General features: G+C 37.6%; 1 protein-coding gene and 2 pseudogenes across 2 annotated transcripts; all 3 read right to left on the bottom strand.

The window, feature by feature from the left end:
• Positions 1-898: 898 nt before the first annotated feature.
• On the bottom strand, positions 899-3,056 carry LOC137727951 (G-type lectin S-receptor-like serine/threonine-protein kinase At1g61430). The gene is made up of 7 exons (XM_088678265.1): positions 2,925-3,056; positions 2,732-2,839; positions 2,437-2,612; positions 2,105-2,315; positions 1,738-1,954; positions 1,486-1,636; positions 899-1,398 (listed from the first exon to the last, which is right to left on the bottom strand). The coding sequence occupies exons 4-7, from the start codon at positions 2,250-2,252 to the stop codon at positions 1,093-1,095; spliced, it is 822 nt and encodes a 273-aa protein (XP_088534391.1). The 5' UTR covers positions 2,253-2,315; positions 2,437-2,612; positions 2,732-2,839; positions 2,925-3,056; the 3' UTR covers positions 899-1,092.
• An 84-nt stretch (positions 3,057-3,140) lies between these two features.
• On the bottom strand, positions 3,141-4,319 carry LOC148693890 (G-type lectin S-receptor-like serine/threonine-protein kinase At1g61390 pseudogene; annotated as a pseudogene).
• Positions 4,320-7,912: 3,593 nt separating this feature from the next.
• Positions 7,913-17,190, bottom strand: LOC148693889 (G-type lectin S-receptor-like serine/threonine-protein kinase At1g61480; annotated as a pseudogene). The gene is made up of 5 exons (XR_015951962.1): positions 16,768-17,190; positions 10,804-11,929; positions 10,681-10,717; positions 8,479-8,518; positions 7,913-7,996 (listed from the first exon to the last, which is right to left on the bottom strand). The product of XR_015951962.1 is annotated as a G-type lectin S-receptor-like serine/threonine-protein kinase At1g61480 (transcript).
• Positions 17,191-18,414: the final 1,224 nt, after the last annotated feature.

Below are 18,414 nucleotides of genomic sequence, written 5' to 3'. Positions count from 1 at the left end.
CGAATCAAGCCACGTCAGCACTTAACAGAAAAATTGACGGATGTATGGCATTGTCATAAAAGTATGACATTGTTAATTTTAAAAGATGAGGTATGAAACTGTCGTGACCCCAATAATTGAGGTAGTTTTTTGTACTTTACCCTTTTTTTTTTTTTTAAATTTTACTTTTATTTATTATTTTAATATTTAAAAAATATTAAATATTTTTTTTAGTTTTTAATAATATTTTATTAATTTTTTAATAGAAAGTGGTCCCCGTCTTTTGCTACGTCAGCATTTAACAGAAAAACTAACAGAAAAATTGATGGAGGTATGACATTGTCACAAATTCGTAAGATGCGGTATGACATTGTCAATTTTAAAAGATGAGGTATGAAACTGTCGTGACCCCAATAGTTGAGGTAGTTTTTTGTACTTTACCCTTTAATTTTTCTAGGAAAACAATACTAACAGTTGAATTTTGTTTTGGGTAAAATTCAGATGAACGAATTTTTTGAATATCAGGTGGATTCGCATTTGAAGCGTATTAGACTATTGGTAAACTTCACTATTAGCAAAATGACTTTTCCATTTTGTTGTGCAGAAAATTTCTGCCAATGCACTCAAAGTCAATATCTTTGCTTCATCTTTCAGCAGTTTCACATCTTATTTCAACAGCTGAGATTATAAAACTCTGTACTATTCTCATTCAGTAAATGGTATAAGCTTACATCTGTGTTTTATGTTGAATATTCCACATCAGCTGTTGAAAGAAAGAAAGAAGAGTTTAAATATTTCAACCCCACTCCATTTAATACCGAAGTCTTTTGTGGTAAAACTCCACACCTGTCAGACTGTGCAGGTGGTAATTAACAAGTTGGAAATGATATTGGTATTGTTAGAAATGAACTTTGGCCCGTCTCTCTAATAATTTGACATTTTATACAATGTAACAAGCAATCTGACTATTCAACATATAATACTGCTGGACGAAGACTATGACTAGTCTATAACCAAACCTAGCAACTTATGTGGCTGAGATTAACTCGACTTGTAGGTCTAAGAACATGACCGAAATTCATTGCATTGTGATGCATCGGTATGGGATTTTGCCTATCTTCCTTCAATCAATGTTATGGTACCTTCATCCACCGAGAAAATGCTGTCGTAATGTGGGTGAGGATCGTAGACTGATGAGTTTTCGAAATTAGTAAATATAGGCTGCTTAGGCGGTGGAAGATCCTTTTCACTACTTAGCATGAAAACTACATCAGGCATGGTAGGCCTGTCTGCGGCCTTGTCCTGCACGCAAAGAAGCCCGATGTGCATGCATCTCGTTACTTCTGATAAGGAATAAGAATCCGCCAACACTTCATCTACAAATTTCAATCCCCTGCCTTCATTCCACAAGTGCCATACCTGACAAAGTTCATTTATGTTGGCTACAATTATTAAACTGATCTGCTCATAATTTCATAATTCATTAGATTTAGGATGTGAGCTTACATAAGCTAGGAAGCCTAGTTGTTCTTCTTTGTAATAGAAGCTGGTACTTTTTCTGCCGCTAACAATTTCCAATAGCAAAACGCCGAAGCTATAAACATCAGATTTTTCAGAAAATATTCCGCCCATGGCATACTCTGGAGACATATAACCACTGGACAATCCATTAATTAGTATTTAGATAAAATTTTGCTTCTTTGTGTACGGTCTTAAGAAAAATGTTCTTCCAAGAAGAGGAAAAGAAATGATGCTTACAGTGTTCCCACAACCTTGTGAGTATTTGCTAGACTCTGTGCCGCTTCAACGATTCGTGACAATTCAAAATCCGAAATTTTTGGGTTCATTTTCTCATCCAAGAGAATGTTACTGACTTTCAAATAGGAATCACGATGAAGATAAAGAAGCCCTCTAGCAACACCCTGAATAATATTGAAGCGTCTACCCCAATCAAGCACTGCTCTTCGTGTTGGATCTGAACACAATACCCATTAAAATGTACAATTTAAAAAAAAAATAAAAAAAAAAAGTGAACAGAGATTACCAATACGTTATTAAGGAACTTGATGGGTAACAAAAAGAAATTTTAGCAAGACAGAAAGAGTGCCGGTGAAAAAAAACTAACTGAATAGAAGAGTATCCAAGCTTCTGTTTGCCATGAACTCGTAAATCAGTAACTTCTCGTCGTCTTTAACACAGCAACCCATGATCCTAACAAGATTTTTATGTTGGAGTTTGGAGATCAACAGCATTTCATTCTTGAACTCTTCCATGCCCTGCCCTGAGCTACTAGATAATCTTTTTACTGCTATTTCCTTCCCTTCTTCCAGCTTACCCTACACAAGGCCGGCGACAAATTAATCATTTCACTATGCAGTTGTAGACTTGTAGGCTTGTAGCTGTTGTGAAATTAAATTTCCTATATATGGAGAGAAAAAATAAAGAACGTATAATCACCTTGTAAACAGGGCCAAATCCTCCTTCCCCAAGTTTGTTTGTGATACTGAAATTGTTCGTTGCGATTAATATGCTATCAAAATTATAGATGAATAGCTCTGATGGATCATATTTTCTAATATATTCTTGAAGAGTGTCTCTTGCGTTCTCAATTGTATCAGTTAATCTGCCATTTCCTGATATGGAAAACGTAAGAATAAAAGACTGAATCAGATCGGCGGAATAACATATTCAGGTCAAAACAAGCATTTTGGTTAGTTTGCTCATATCAATCACATCCATCTAATTCTCTTACCCTTTTTGTTAGCTCGCAACCTCTGGAAACCAAAAGCTATGGCACCCAAGATACAAATCAAACAAATTGCTGTGAGGCTGGCAATTAACTTTAATGGCTTTCCTTCACCTGAAAAAATTGAATTAGTAAAACAAAATTTGTGTGAAACATATAACTAGCTAATTGGAGCTGTACAAGCAATATTATCACTTACCTAGTTCTGAGCGGTCCAGACGAACAAAAAGATCTTGTCCGCCATAGGAAAATTCCTGTATATCAATTAAGTCATTGGACCAGGCCAAACACCCTATATCATTGACATATGCATAAGCCAGGCAAGAACAATTATTTAAGCATCTCGTTTTGCACTCTTCTGCATCCGAAGACCTGATATATTCATGAAAATCTGGTACTTTTAACCGCACCACCTTCAAAACCCGTCTTCATTTCTTCTCGAAGCAACTGACTGGTTTGTATTAGTCTCACAAACCAATTTGGTTTGCCTCACACACCCTCCTGTCCTGTTTCCCTTGCTCCATTCCTCGTGTGACTTCGGTACAAACCCTTTCAAACACTTGCATATTGGAGTCGTTGGAGATTCAGAACGTTTGCAAATCCCGAAAGGTCCACATGCTGCATACTTATCACATGAACTGTTCAGTGCCACAAAGTTAAGAATCCAGTTCTCTCCACGCTCCGAAAACTTAAGCTTAACTACACCGTCTGAAGAGATGTCAAAGTATGCCAAAGTGTCCCCGAAATTATAAGAATAATACTTTGGTCCTTGCCTCACATTATCATCCAATATGAATCCACCTAGATACCCATCATTCGTACCTGGTAGCCCGATGAACTTTGATTTATCCCACGGCCCGCTTCTCCAGTAGGGAGTTGATCCATTAATCCAGATTACCATCTGTGATGGCACCTCTGGTGTCAGTCCAACCAAGAACATCCCCATCGATGGATCACTCTCACTTTTCCAGGAAGTCAGGAATTTTGTATCTCCAGATTTGTTATTGAACCGCAGCAGCATACTTGGTAAAAGTGTGTCGCTAGGATAATCAAAACTCTGCCACAATGGATCAGCTCCTACAGCATCATCTTTTACGACAAAGTTCCCACTGTCTAAAAGAGCTGCAGCTGAACCATTAGATGGCACCGAAATATTCGTTGACCAAAGAGAATTCAGTTTTCCATCTACAAGCTCCAGATTCCCCTTGCTGCTTATTCTCAAACTCGCCAAGGTGTCTGAAGCTGCAATCGGCTTTTCTCTGTTGGCCACCCATACAATTTTTCGAGGAAATATACTCTTGTGCCACATCCCCACGTACTTATTATTACCGAAATTATTATTAGGACTGAAGAATCCCAATTCGAAAACATGGCCAGGGGAGACAATAGTTTGTCCCTCTGATAATGGTTGCGAAGGGCTTATCTCATAAATTTCGGCACAACGGGACAGAAGAAGCAAGCTGAAGAAGAATACGAAGAACATGAAGAAATTCAAAGCATTTACTGTAGCAATACTAATAATTGAATACCGTTTTGGGCTAAAATTCAGATAAAATAATATTATGAATAGCAGATGGATTCGCATTTTAAGCATATTAAACTGTTAGTAAACTTCACTCTCAAAGTCAATATTTTTGCTTCATCTTTCAGCAGTTTCGCATTTTATTTCAACAGCTGAGATTATAAAATTCAGTAATCTCATGCGGTGCTTACGTCTGTGACTCTGTGTTTTATACATTGAAAGAAGCTTCTACACGAACTTTGACCAACTACAACCAATTTCAACAAGCAGTCTGACTATTTAACATATAATACTGATAGACTAAGACTGACTAGTCTATTAAACAAACGTAACAACTTATGTGACTGAGATTAAATTGAGTTGTAGGTCTAAGAACATTTCAGAATAATGATCGAAATTTCATTGCATTGGATGCAACGGTATGGGATTGCTTATCGTCCTTCAATCATTGTTATGGTAGCTTCATCCACAGAGAAAATGTTGTCGTAATGTGGGTGAGGATCGAAGACTGATGAGTTTTCGAAATTAGTAGATATAGGTGTTGGAAATTATATATTATATATTATAGTATATAATTTTAATAATTGAATGAAAAATATTGCTAACCAATTTCTTAGAAAGGTTATGTTGTTTAGTTGTATTCCCTTTATAAGTGATGTATACTTATAGATGAAAAGTTACATCTCTTTGATAAGTAGAAATTGGATTATATATAAACCCATGAAACCATTGGTATTAAATATAGAAAATTAGAGTTAATTTTTACTCTTGAGAAATAGGGTTTCCCCACTTTGTTTCTCTCATGTTTTGTGAGTCAAATTCCGAGTCGTGTCTTGAGAGTACAGAATATATAAAGTTCGTCAGAGTTCGAAGATTGAAGTGCTTTGACTTCGGATTATAGATTGTTGAATCCTGGGAGATGGACGCCTACCAAACTACAAGCACAAGAGTATGGGTGAAATTCTATCTTTAGGACATTGCATTTATGCAAGCCTCAATCTCTAAGTTTGTCAATTATTCTAACTTTTTCTCTAGTTGTTTATATTAATCTCATATATAATTGATGTCGTGAATTTCTTTATGATTATTATCATTGGAATTATATTGTTATTTTTCATATTTTCTAATATTGCTCCAACAATCTAAAGATAGAATTTTATTTGGAGTAATTAGAAAAAATGCGATTGTAAGATGTATATGCAGTTTACGAGAAAAGCAAAAGGGAATGTAAGCATTAGTCTTTACTTGATTCGTGCCTTTTGCATGGTGTGATTTTAAAATCTGGCAGCTATTAAGGCAATAAGTCAGTACCTTTTGGTAAAGAAAGACTGAGAGACACAAATGAATGGCGTGTCTGTTTAATACTTGTGTTTCATATACACAATCATGTTTGTAACTCTGATTTGAGGTTTTGCGATTATATGTTTTGACTTGATTGATAAATCTTTGAATAAAACTGAACATAAATATATGATAGTTAATAGTGCAGATTAGTATCAATCCGTGGGATAAGGTCCTCTTCAAGGAAGGGACTTCATCTAAATTTGATGCATTTAATTGATATACGTGCGGCCAAGAACTTGTGGCAGAAAGATGAGAAATGGCGAATCAGTTTTTATATTCAATGGATTTAGAACGGCCAAACGGTTTGGCTAGCCATGGAATTTGACTCATGCAGATACTCGTGTCCGTTGGTGGAAACATACCAGTATGTATAAATTAAAATATACAATCTCTTCAGTTTGGGTCCGTGATGACAAAGCCAAGGTGAACAGGTATGGTTGTTTATAATTGGTATGATTATTTGATTTCGATGATGAGGACTTGGGGGTTCAGTCTCGCTTGCGCCTATTAAAATGGTTTTTTAACCATGTTGTTATGAAGTGTCCTACAAGATAATCAAATTGATATGCAGTAGTACATTAGTTTAGAGAATCCCATTATTTAAAATGGAAGATGGAGTGGCTTCATGATCCAGACAAATCATGTCTTGATAAGAAAGATGCAAACCATTGCATATGCTTTGACGAAGCCATATATGGGCTTGATATGCCGGCTGATGTTTTTTACAGAAAAAACATGAAAAGGCATTTGGTGGTGAACTGAAAACAAACGTGGCTTTCCATTTGAATGGACGTATATGTAGCCAAGCAGTATTGTGCTTGTGGTGGCAAGTTCAGAAAATTAAAGTTTTTTTTTTTTTTTTTGTCTAAGTTCAATAGGCAAACTGGTTGGGCATGATTCAAAGAAGTTAAAACACTATATACCTCATTCCTATGATGGAAGAAGTGTGTTGTCTGTAGAAGTTTAGGATGTATATTTATACTTAATGACAATGATATCTTATAAATAGGAGGAATATTGCAGAGTATTCTTAATCAGTGGTCACCTATGTGAAAGTAGAAGTGGGTCGCTTCTATGAGTATGAGATGACTAAATTCTCTAAAGCTCTCATGAATTCGGGATTTGTTCAGGACCAAAATGAACACAACCGTATGAACCAGAATATATTAGGATTAGTGATGTGTGTTGCTTATTGTCTCGGTTTACTACTGCGGTGAACAGTTCAAGATTCTATATTCACTGCGTCACCAAGTAAATCAGATAAGTATTCACTATGGTAGGTTCAAGTCCAAAAGACACCTCTCCCGATGCATCTCTTGTCCGCCTGTACTCTCAAATTCTTCCTAATTTTTCATTCATGTGGGGGATTGTTGGAAATTATATATTATATATTATAGTATATAATTTTAATAATTGAATGAAAAATATTGTTAACCAATTTCTTAGAAAGGTTATGTTGTTTAGTTGTGTTCCCTTTATAAGTGATGTATACTTATAGATGAAAAATTACATCTATTTGATAAGTAGAAATTGAATTATATATAAACCCATGAAACCATTAGTATTAAATATAGAAAATTAGAGTTAATTTTTACTCTTGAGAAATAGGGTTTCCCCACTTTGTTTCTCTCATGTTTTGTGAGTCAAATTCCGAGTTGTGTCTTGAGAGTACGGAATATATAAAGTTCGTCAGAGTTCGAAGATTGAAGTGCTTTGACTTCGGATTATAGATTGTTGAATCCTGGAACATGGACGCCTAACGAACTACAAGCACAAGAGTAGGGGCAAAATTCTATCTTTAGGACATTGCATTTATGCAAGCCTCAATCTCCAAGTTTGTCAGTTATTCTAACTTTTTCTCTAGTTGTTTATATTAATCTCATATATAATTGATGTCGTAAATTTCTTTATGATTATTATCATTGGAATTATATTGTTATTTTTTATATTTTCTAATATTGCTCCAACAATAGGCTGCTTAGGTGGTGGAGGATCCTTTTCACTACTTAGTATGAAAACTACATCCGGCATGGTAGGCCTGTCCGCGGCCTCGTCCTGCACGCAAAGAAGCCCGATATGCATGCATCTCGTTACTTCTGATGAGGAATAAGAATCTGCCAACACTTCATCTACAAATTTCAATCCCCTCCATTCCATAACTGCCATGCCTGACAAAGTTCATTTATGTTGGCTACAATTGTTAAACTGATCTGCTCATAATTTCATAATTCATTAGATTCGAATGTGAACTTACATAAGCTAGGAAGCCTAGTTGTTCTTCGCTGTAATAGAAGGTGGTATTTTTCCGGCCACTAATGATCTCCAATAGCAAGACGCGGAAGCTATAGACATCAGATTTTTCAGAAAATATTCCGCCCATGGCATACTCTGGAGACATATAACCACTGGACAAGCAATTCGTTAATTAGTATTTAGCTAAATATTGCTTCTTTGCATAACGGTCTTAAGAAAAAAGTTCTTACAATAAGAGGAAAAGAAATTAAGCTTACAGTGTTCCCACAACCTTGTGAGTATTTGATAGACTCTATGTTGCTTCAACGATTCGTGACAATCCAAAATCTGAAATTTTTGGGTTCATTTTCTCATCCAAGAGAATGTTACTGACTTTCAAATCTCTATGTATTACTTTCAAACAAGAATCACGATGAAGATAAAGAAACCCTCTAGCGACACCCTGAATAATATTGAAGCGTCTACTCCAATCAAGCACTGCTCTCAGCGTTGGATCTAATCACAATAATACCCATTAAAAATGTACAATTTAAAACAATAGAACTGAGATTACCAATATATTAATTAAGGAACGCGATAGCTAACGAAAAGAAATTGTAGCAACACATAAAAAGTGCCGGTGAAAAAAACTAACTGAATAGAAGAGTATCCAAGCTTCAGTTTGGCATGAACTCATAAATCAGTAACTTCTCGTGGTCTTTAACGCATCAACCCATGATCCATTGGCAGATTTTGGGTGGTCAGGAGGTTCGGGTGTGGCATGATAGGTGGCTTCCATCCTTGCCCCTTGGACATCCGGTGCCGGTTGGCCAGGTTGCGGTTACTCCCAGTTTAAGGGTAAGTGCACTTATCTGTCCGGAGTCGGGGCGGTGGAACATCAGCTTTTTACAGCCTTTCATATCGGGGGAGGCTATGCAGGCTATTGAGGAGACGCCTCTTGGAGAGTTAAGTTGTAAAGATAGGCTTATCTGGGATATGAGTAAGAACGGGTCTTATTCGGTCAAGTCGGGATACAGATGGCTGCAAGAAAGATTGATGGCGAGAAGGGATTTGCGTTGGCCTTCTGTTCGTGGGGTTCCCAAAGCGTTTTGGAAAGGGATTTGGAAGCTGGAGGTGCCCCCCAAGTTGCGGCATTTCTTGTGGCTTACTGTTCACAATTGTCTTCCTACTCGGGATGCACTGTTCCGACGAAGGTCCTCTCAAACCTCTACTTGTCCTATTTGCTGCTGCCATGATGAAACCATTGAGCACATTTTCCTTTCCTGCTCTTGGGTTGCGCCAATTTGGTTTGGAGGGGCATTGGGTTATAAAATGGATCATCTTTCTCTCCCTTCTTGGTCGGACTGGATTCAGGGGGTTTTCTCTCCGAATCTATGCAACTCTGAAGATATAAGGTGGAGACAATCTTATATTGTTTTTACCTGTTGGTGTATATGGAAGGCTCGCTGCGCTTTTGTTTTCAAAGGGGTGCCCATTAACCCGTTAATGGTCCTGGCTGCTGTCTCTGAGGCGGTGAGCTCGTTTTTTGGTGCAAAGGCAAAGGCTGGGGATAGAGGAGGGGGCGATGGCAGGAGAAACTTGCTGGTTACGAGATGGTGTGCTCCGGCCTATCCTTTTGTGAAGATTAATGTGGATGCTAGCTGGTCCAAGGCTTCAAAGACGGGTTTTGTTGGATTGATTGTGAGGGACTTGGAGAGTAAGTTCGTGGCTGCTGCGAGGCATTCTATTACTGCTCCTTCTGCTGCAGCAGCGGAGGCCTATGCGTTGTTGCACGGGTGCAGGCTAGGTGCAGAGCTGGGTGTAAGGTATGTAATTCTGGAATCGGACTCCTTGGATGCGATTAAATGTCTCTCTAACTCGCTGTCTTTGGGTAGTTGGGAGGCTTACCCGATACTGGCTCGGGTTAAACAGCTGGGGGGGGATTTCATTGATTGCCGATGGTCTTGGGTGCCACGGTCTGCTAATGGCGTGGCTCACAAGATTGCATCGATTGGTTTTTCGGAGATGAGTGATGTCGTTTGGGTCGTTAGGCCCCCATCTTCGTTGGTCTATGTATTGAACAATGACGGATTACCGTGCCCTCATTAATGGGTTATGGTGGTGATGGGGATGACGCCTCTACTTGGTGGAGGGGTCGTTGTGAATTCCCTTGACACTGCTTAGTATTGTTTTATGTTTGCCTCTCTGTAGGCCTTCTATGCTATGGTTCTTGGTTTCAAAAAAAAAAAAAAAAAAAAAAAACAAGATTTTTACATTGGAGTTTGGAGATCAACAGCATTTCATTCTTGAACTCTTCCATGCCCTGCCCTGAGCTACTAGATAGTCTTTTTACTGCTATTTCCTTCCTTCTTCCAGCTTACCCTACACGAGGCCAGCGACAAATTAATCATTACACCGATATCTGTATCTTGCAGTTGTAGACTTGTAGGCTTGTAGCTGTGTGATACTAAATTTTCCTATAGATAGAGAGAAAAAAAATGCATAATCACCTTGTAAATAGGGCCAAATCCTCCTTCCCCGAGCTTGTTTGTGATACTGAAAGTGTTCGTTGCGATTAATATGCTATCAAAATTATAGATGAATAGCTCTGATGGATCATGTTTTCTAATATATTCTTGGAGATTGTCTCTTGTGTTCTCGAATGTATCAGTTGATCTGGCATTTCCTGATATGGATAATGTAAGAATAGAAAACCGAGTCAGATCAGCGTCCAAGCATTTTTGGTTAGTTTTCTCATGTCAATCACATCCATCTCATTCTCTTACCCTTTTTGTTAGCTCGCAACCTCTGGAAACTGTACGCTGTGGCACCCAAGATACTAATCAAACAAATTGCTGTGAGGCTGGAAATTAACTTTATTGGCTTTCCTTCACCTGAAAAAATTTGAATTAGTAATACAAAAGTTGTGTAAAACATATAGCTAGCTAATTGGAGCTGTACAAGCAATATTATCATTTACCTAGTTCTGAACGGTCCAGGAGAACAAAAAGATCTTCTCCGCGCCATAGGCAAATTCCTGTATGTCAATAAGGTCTTTGGACCAGACCAAACATCCTATGTTATTAACATGTGCATAAGCCAGGCAAGAACAATTTTTCAGGTACTGTGTCCTGCACTCTTCTGCATCCAAAGACATGATATATTCATGAAAATCTGGTACTTTTAACCACACCATCTTCAGAAACCCGTCTTCAGTTTTTCTCAAAGCAACTGACTGGTTTGTATTAGTCTCATAAACCAGTTTGGTTTGCCTCACACACCCTCCTGTCCTGTTTCCTTTGCTCCATTCCTTGTGTGACTTCGGTACAAAGCCTTTCAAACACTTGCATATTGGAGTTGTTGGAGATTCAGAACGTTTGCAAATCCCGAAAGGTCCACATGCTGCATATTTATCACATGAATTGTTCTGTGCTACAAAGTCAAGAATCATGTTCTCTCCATGTTCCGAATACATAAGCTTAAGTATACCATCTGAAGAGATGTCTGAGTATACCAAAGTGTCCCCAAAATTAAAAGAACTATACTTTGTTTCTTGCCTCACATTATCATCTAATTTGAGTCCATCTAGATGCCCATTATTCGTACCTGGTATCCCGATGTAACTTGATTTATCCCACGGCCCACTTCTCCAGTAGGGAGTTGATCCATTAATCCAGACTACAAGCTGTGATGGCACGTGTGGTGTCAGTCCAACCAAGAACATCCCCGTCGATGGATCACTCTCACTTTTCCAGGAAGTCAGGAAATTCGTATCTCCAGATTTGCTACGGAACCCCAGCAGCATACCTGGCAGATGTGTGTCACTAGGATAATCAAAACTCTGCCACAATGGAACAGCTCCTACATCATCATCTTTTACGACAAAGTTTCCGCTGTCTAAAAGAGCTGCTGCTGAGCCATTAGATGGCACTGAAATATTCATTGACCAAAGAGAATTCTTTTTTCCATCTACATGCTCCAGATTCCCCTTGCTGCTTATTCTCAAACTTGCCAAGGTGTCTGAAGCTGCAATCGGTTTCTCTGTTGGCCGCCCATACAACTTTTCAACGAAAAATACTCTTGTGCCATATCCCCACGTACTTATTCTTAGAGCAACTCCAGCGTTGGAGCCCTCCCCCTGGCAATACACTATTCAATCCACCTAATGAACAGTAACTGCCCTTAATGAACAGTAAGTAGCCCTGGCAATAGAATTTGCATCTCCACCGTTACACTTCAATAGCCCTGGCAATAGGCAATAAAATATTAGTATTTTTTTTTTTATAAAATAATACAAAATAATTTTAATTGTAATATCGGATAAGATTTTTAATCGTTCTCGTTGCGCCACGTGTCATTATCCGAAGTATTATTAAATAATACAAAATAATACAATTATTGGTGATGGATTTCTGATAAGATTATTAACCAATCACGTCGCGCCACGTGTCATAATCGGTTCACAATCTTTGAGGATAGATTTCCATCAGATTTTTAACGAATGACGGCATGCCACGTGTCATAATCTGTTCACAATCTTTGAGGATAGATTTCCATCAGATTTGTAACGAATGACGGCATGCCACGTGGCATTATGCAGAACCTAATCTTTTCTGAATCCTCTATATAATCCACCATCCATCCTCACAAATCTCACACCAAAATTCTCAAGATCTCTATCATTATTCATAGTTTCTGCTTCCTTATTCACAAAAATTTGTATCATTATTCATAATTTCTGTTTATTTCTTTCAATGTCGTCTTCTTCTTCCTCAAGGATGATGTGGGAATACAATCAGGAAGAGGAAGAATTGTTTAACGAATCTGAAGCAATCTTCAATCACCAGAGGGTAAGAAATGAGAGGGAAGACGATGAGGAGCGTCAAATGAGAAATGACGAAGTAAGAAGGGGCAGAGCCTCACATTTCCGTCGAGTCATCCAAGCTGCAGCTCAGATCTGCAGGCCCAGCCGTTCCGGAAACCTTGATAGAAGCAGGCAACGACGAGGTATGGAACTCTTGGATGATTATTTTGTTCCTAATAGTGCATTCCCTGATACGTACTTTAGACGTCGTTTTAGAATGGAACAACATTTGTTCAACAAAATCATGATTGCTGTTTGCAACCATGATTCTTATTTTGTGCAAAAAAAAGATGCTTTTGGTGCTATGGGTCTACTACCTGAGCAAAAAATTACTGTTGCCTTGCGGATGCTTGCATATGGAGTATCTGCAGACCAAGTGGATGAGATAACGAGGATGGGGCAATCAACCATTCTTGAGTCCCTGATGAGGTTTTGCGGAGCAATCGAATCTATCTACACTGCTGAGTACCTCCACAAACCTACACACATGGACTTGGAGCGGCTGTTGAAGAAGGCGGAGATGCGTGGCTTTCCTGGGATGATTGGAAGCATTGATTGTATGCACTGGACGTGGAAAAATTGTCCAAGTGCATGGCAAGGCGCTTACGGGGACAGAAAAGGAGCAAAAAGTATCATTCTGGAGGCGGTGGTATCTTTTGATACATGGATTTGGCACGCCTTTTTCGGGGTCCCGGGAGCTCAAAATGACATCAACGTCCTTGCCCAATCCTCAGTGTTCAACGATGTCCTGCAAGGAAAGGCACCAAAAGTTACGTATGAGGTCAACGGACGTATGTACGACGGGCCATACTACCTAGCCGACGGCATCTACCCGCGCTGGTTAACCTTTGTCAAAACAGTGCCACGTCCGCGGAGTGCAAAGGAAAAACACTTTGCAAGCTGTCAAGAGGGGTGCAGGAAGGATGTGGAGCGTTGTTTCGGTATCCTCCAAGCTCGCTGGGCCATCGTCACGGGTGCTGCCAGATTGTTTGATGTAGAGTCGCTTCGATCCATCATGATGACGTGCATTATTCTTCACAACATGATTGTGGAAGATGAGTACGATTACGAAGTTGTTGATGAATATGAGCCAGACCCGATGAACAATTCAAGAACACGTATATATTGTGCTCATGACGCCACCGATGAGCCCGTGCAACATGAGCCATTACAAAGGGATGGACGTTACAATGAAAGGCTCATTCAACGATATACTGCATTTCAAATGCCAGACATGCACAATGCCCGACAAATTGACTTGATAGAGCACCAGTGGGCATTGAAACAAGCTGAAGATAATTAAGTTCATTTAGTGTGTTTTTTTGAATTTGGTATGTTTATGTTATTTTATTTGGTGTGTTTTATTATTTGGTATGTTTATGTTTTTTTATGTTTATATTATGTAATTCTTAGTATATGTAATTATTTTATGTTTATGTTTATGTAAAGGACTTTTAATTAGAACGATGGACTTTTAATTATTTTATACAAGAACTTTTAATTTGAACAATGGACTTTTAATAAATAACTTACCAAATTAATTTGAATAAATATTCAAGAAATTGGAAACAATATAAATAATACAAACAATAAATAATAAATTACAACCCAAAGTGATTGGAAAATTATGGGCTCCGATTACAAAAAGTACTCTATTCATCATCACTTAACCAATTTGTGGTGCTAGGATGATCTTCTCTTGCGGTGCTAGAACCACCTTGGCTTGCTATTGCTTCTCTTGCACACCTCCTTCGCACAACGTCTGCTTTCTCTGACTTCCAAAAAAATTTAGAATTTGGAGACTTCCCTTCTAAAGACATGTTCATAATCTCACGATCTTGTTGAGCCCGTTTTTCTTCTCTAACATGTTCCCTTTCTTGCCTAATTAGCTCTCTTTCTCTCTCATTAGCATAAAATTCTCTCTCAACAGCTGCTTGTTTTGATGCCTCTCTAGCCTTATCAGCCTCATCTTTCGCCAGGTCCCTCGCCAAAGTCAATTCACCTTGGCGAGTAAGTTCTTCCATGAACTTTGCATAATCGTTCTTCGAAGCACTCCCTTTTCTCTTTGAAGCCTTCTTACCTTGAGGCCTAATTGGAAAACGGGTCGAACCCGACGCGCGTTCAGGGAGGGGCGTTTCGGGCACTTCTTCTGCATCATCTTCATGAACATGATCGGGTGTAGAGTGTAGAGGGGTGCTGTTCATGTGCACTTCTGGACCGACTGGCACAACTCTAAATTTAGGACAATCTTTGATAATATTCCAACATTCCCACCGGTTGAATGATTTATTTTTGCTTTTGGTTTTGGCAGCGTACCAAGCTTGTGCTTGAAGTTCCTACACAATAAAAATAAGTAACAAATAAATAATTATAATGAAAAATAAGTAACTAGCAAATATATACATATATATATAAGTAACAAATATAATGAAAATAAGTAAGAAGGCTTCAAGTTTAGTAAATAATGAAAATAAGTAACAAATAAATAATTATAATGAAAATAAGTAACTAGCAAATATATACATATATATATATAAGTAACAAATATAATGAAAATAAGTAAGAAGGCTTCAAGTTTAGTAAATATTGAAAATAAGTAACAAATAAATAATTATAATGAAAATAAGTAACTAGCAAATATATACATATATATATAAGTAACAAATATAATGAAAATAAGTAAGAAGGCTTCAAGTTTAGTAAATAATGAAAATAAGTAACAAATAAATAATTATAATGAAAATAAGTAACTAGCAAATATATACATATATATATAAGTAACAAATATAATGAAAATAAGTAAGAAGGCTTCAAGTTTAGTAAATAATGAAAATAAGTAACTAGCAAATATATATATATATGTCATGTTAATCATAACATGGGGCTAGAGTTCCAAGTTTAGTAAATAAATAATACAAACAACATAATTATAATGTAACAAATAAGTAACAATAAATAATAAATTTTGTACGTAACAAATAAATAATACAAACAAATAATTATAATGTAAGTATGTAACAAATAAATAATTCAAACAAATAATTATAATGTAAATTTGGGTATCAAATAAATAATATATTGTTACCTGATCCGAGTAATTTTCCCCACTTCGAATATTACTACTAGCTTGTGCCAAAGCGTCTCTCCACGTACTAAACGATTGGCTAAGTAATTTCCAACGACTGGACATCGATTCTTTGGTTCTTTTCCCACCAATTTTCTCAAGAAAATTGGTATGAATAAGACTCCACATTTCTCGCAACTGCATCTCATTACCCGGAAGCGAACTATGAGTAACTTCAACCCAGCTAGTACACAACGCAACATCTTCAATAAGCGACCAATTCGTACCTGCACCAGTGGTCATTTTGTTGAAAAAAAATGGATTCAAACTTTGAGACAAAGAAAGGAATGTGATTGAAAGTAGTTGAGAAAATATGAAATTGTTGTGTAAGGTAGATGATAATGAGAAGGTATTTATAGAAAAGTAAAAACAATTTTTTTTACAATTTTTTTCAGATTTTTCAGATATTTTTTTGAATTTTTTTGAATTTTTTACAATTTTTTTTAAATTTTTATTCAATTAATTAATCTCTGCCGTTAGATATAAAAAAAATTTGAATTCCAACGCTCCAGATTGTGCCATGTGTCACAACGGTAACTTTTCAAATTTTTAAAACTATTTTTTCATTTATTTTTTAATTTATAAAGCATTTTAATATCCACCGTTGATCTCAGATCGAACGGTGGATATTAAATCTGATCTTTTTTTTTTTTTTTACCGTTGAGATCTAACGGTCCACATTAAGTGACCATTAGGATCTAACGCACCGTGGGAAGCCACGTGGCTTCCCAACGGTAACTGACAATTGCTTTTTTAAATTTTTTTTGTGTCGGCGACGCACCCCCACGCGCGGGTGGGGTGCACGCGCCTGACACAAAAAAAATAAAATAATGCGCTGACGCCACCCTGGCGTCAGCCTTGCGTCAGCCCCACCTCGGGCTCAAGGCCTGGCAATCCCTCACGGGCCTGGCCCTCGGGCCATTGTTTTGGAGCCCGACCCCCGAGCAAAACCCCACGCTGGGGATGCTCTTACCGGAATTATTATTAGGACTGAAGAATCCCAATTCGAAAACCTGGCTGGGGGAGACAAGAGTTTGTCCCTCTGATAATGGTTGTGCAGGACTTATCTCGTAAACTTCGGCACAATGGTGCCGTGACAGAAGAAGCAAGCTAAAGAAGAACGGGAAGAACATGGAGGAATTCAAAGGATTAACACTATTTTTGGTTCCAATTTGCATCTGAATGGTTAAAAATTGCTGGGAATACAATACGATGGAACATTGAAATACTGTTTTGGGCTAAAATTGAGATGAAAGAATTTTACGAATAGCAGGTGAATTCGCATTTGAAGCGTACTAGACTATTCTTGAACTTCACTGTCAGTGAAATGACTTCCATTCTTAAGTCAATGTATTTGCTTCATCTTTCAGCAGTTTCAAGTTTTATTCCAACAGCTGAGATTTACTGACTTTGCTTCATTTTTCAGCAGTGTCACGTTTTATTCCAACAGCTGAGATTTATTGACATTGCTTCATCTTTCACGTTTTATTCCAACAGCTGAGATTTACTGACTTGACTTCATCTTTCAGCAGTTTCACGTTTTATTTCAGCAGCTGAGGTTTATTGACTTTGCTCAATCTTTCAGCAGTTTCACGTTTTATTTCGGCAGCTGAGATTATAAAAATCTGTACTCTCATTCGGTAAATGATATTACTTGCAACTGTGTTTTGTACAATGAAAGAAAATTCTACACGAACTCTGAGAGATTCAGGACTAGTGTGGGGTTGATGTACCTTTTTTTATAACTGCTTTTGTTGTGTTGTGCTGTGATAATAAGTAGTTGTGAAATAAGTGTTTGATAAACTATAATTATAAAAGTACTTTTAGCAAAAAAAAACCAATGTCGGAATGTTTTGTAAACTTTTATTATAAGTATATTTGACTTTGTAAAATGATTGAAAATGACATGATGTTATTTATGCTTTTATTTTTATCATTTGACAAAATAAGATATAACTCAAATTCTAAATAATTATCAGAGAAATTCGCATTAACACCGCCTAACTATACATTAGGGCCCATCACCTTACATCCATCATTCCTATTTAAATTAAACAGATGACTGAAATCAATCTCATCTGGTACAAAAGGTATTGAAGATTTGAAGTCTACAAATGCATAGTCTTAGTTGAGAAAATCGGATTCGACCTTTGCAGCCATTGTTACAATACAGGACTAGCTAGAGATGAGAGAGCGAGCTGTGAACAGTGCAAAATTAGCCTCCCAACTCCGTCCCGCCCTCCTCTGAGCTCTCGAAGTCATGCATGGAGAACTTTGAAATATGTAGTACACAACCTGTGCACAGGCAACAATCTTAGAATGCCACCGTTAGTATGTCTCGTGGGCATCTGACAGCCGTTGATCAATATTAACGCCGACACGTCTCAATCAAAACCAGTGTGGAACAAGATATTGATCCTTGAGGTGCCTACTTCATTTGTGACTAAATTTTTTTCAAGGGATGTAATGTTCCAGAAGCATGTTAAGGCAATCTGCAACATTCGTAGAGTGATTTTCGCATACGATTCCGATTGGAAAGTGAAGGGCGGTGGTGCAAGAGGGATGCTATTGAGTATGACAGTCATCATAATCCAAAATTTCAC

Source organism: Pyrus communis, chromosome 10 (genome assembly GCF_041283825.1).
Source record: "Pyrus communis isolate YQ-2024b chromosome 10, ASM4128382v1, whole genome shotgun sequence".
In the NCBI taxonomy this organism is placed as follows: Eukaryota; Viridiplantae; Streptophyta; class Magnoliopsida; order Rosales; family Rosaceae; genus Pyrus; species Pyrus communis.
Note: the sequence above shows the minus strand (reverse complement) of the source record. Positions and strands in the feature narration are given on the sequence as shown.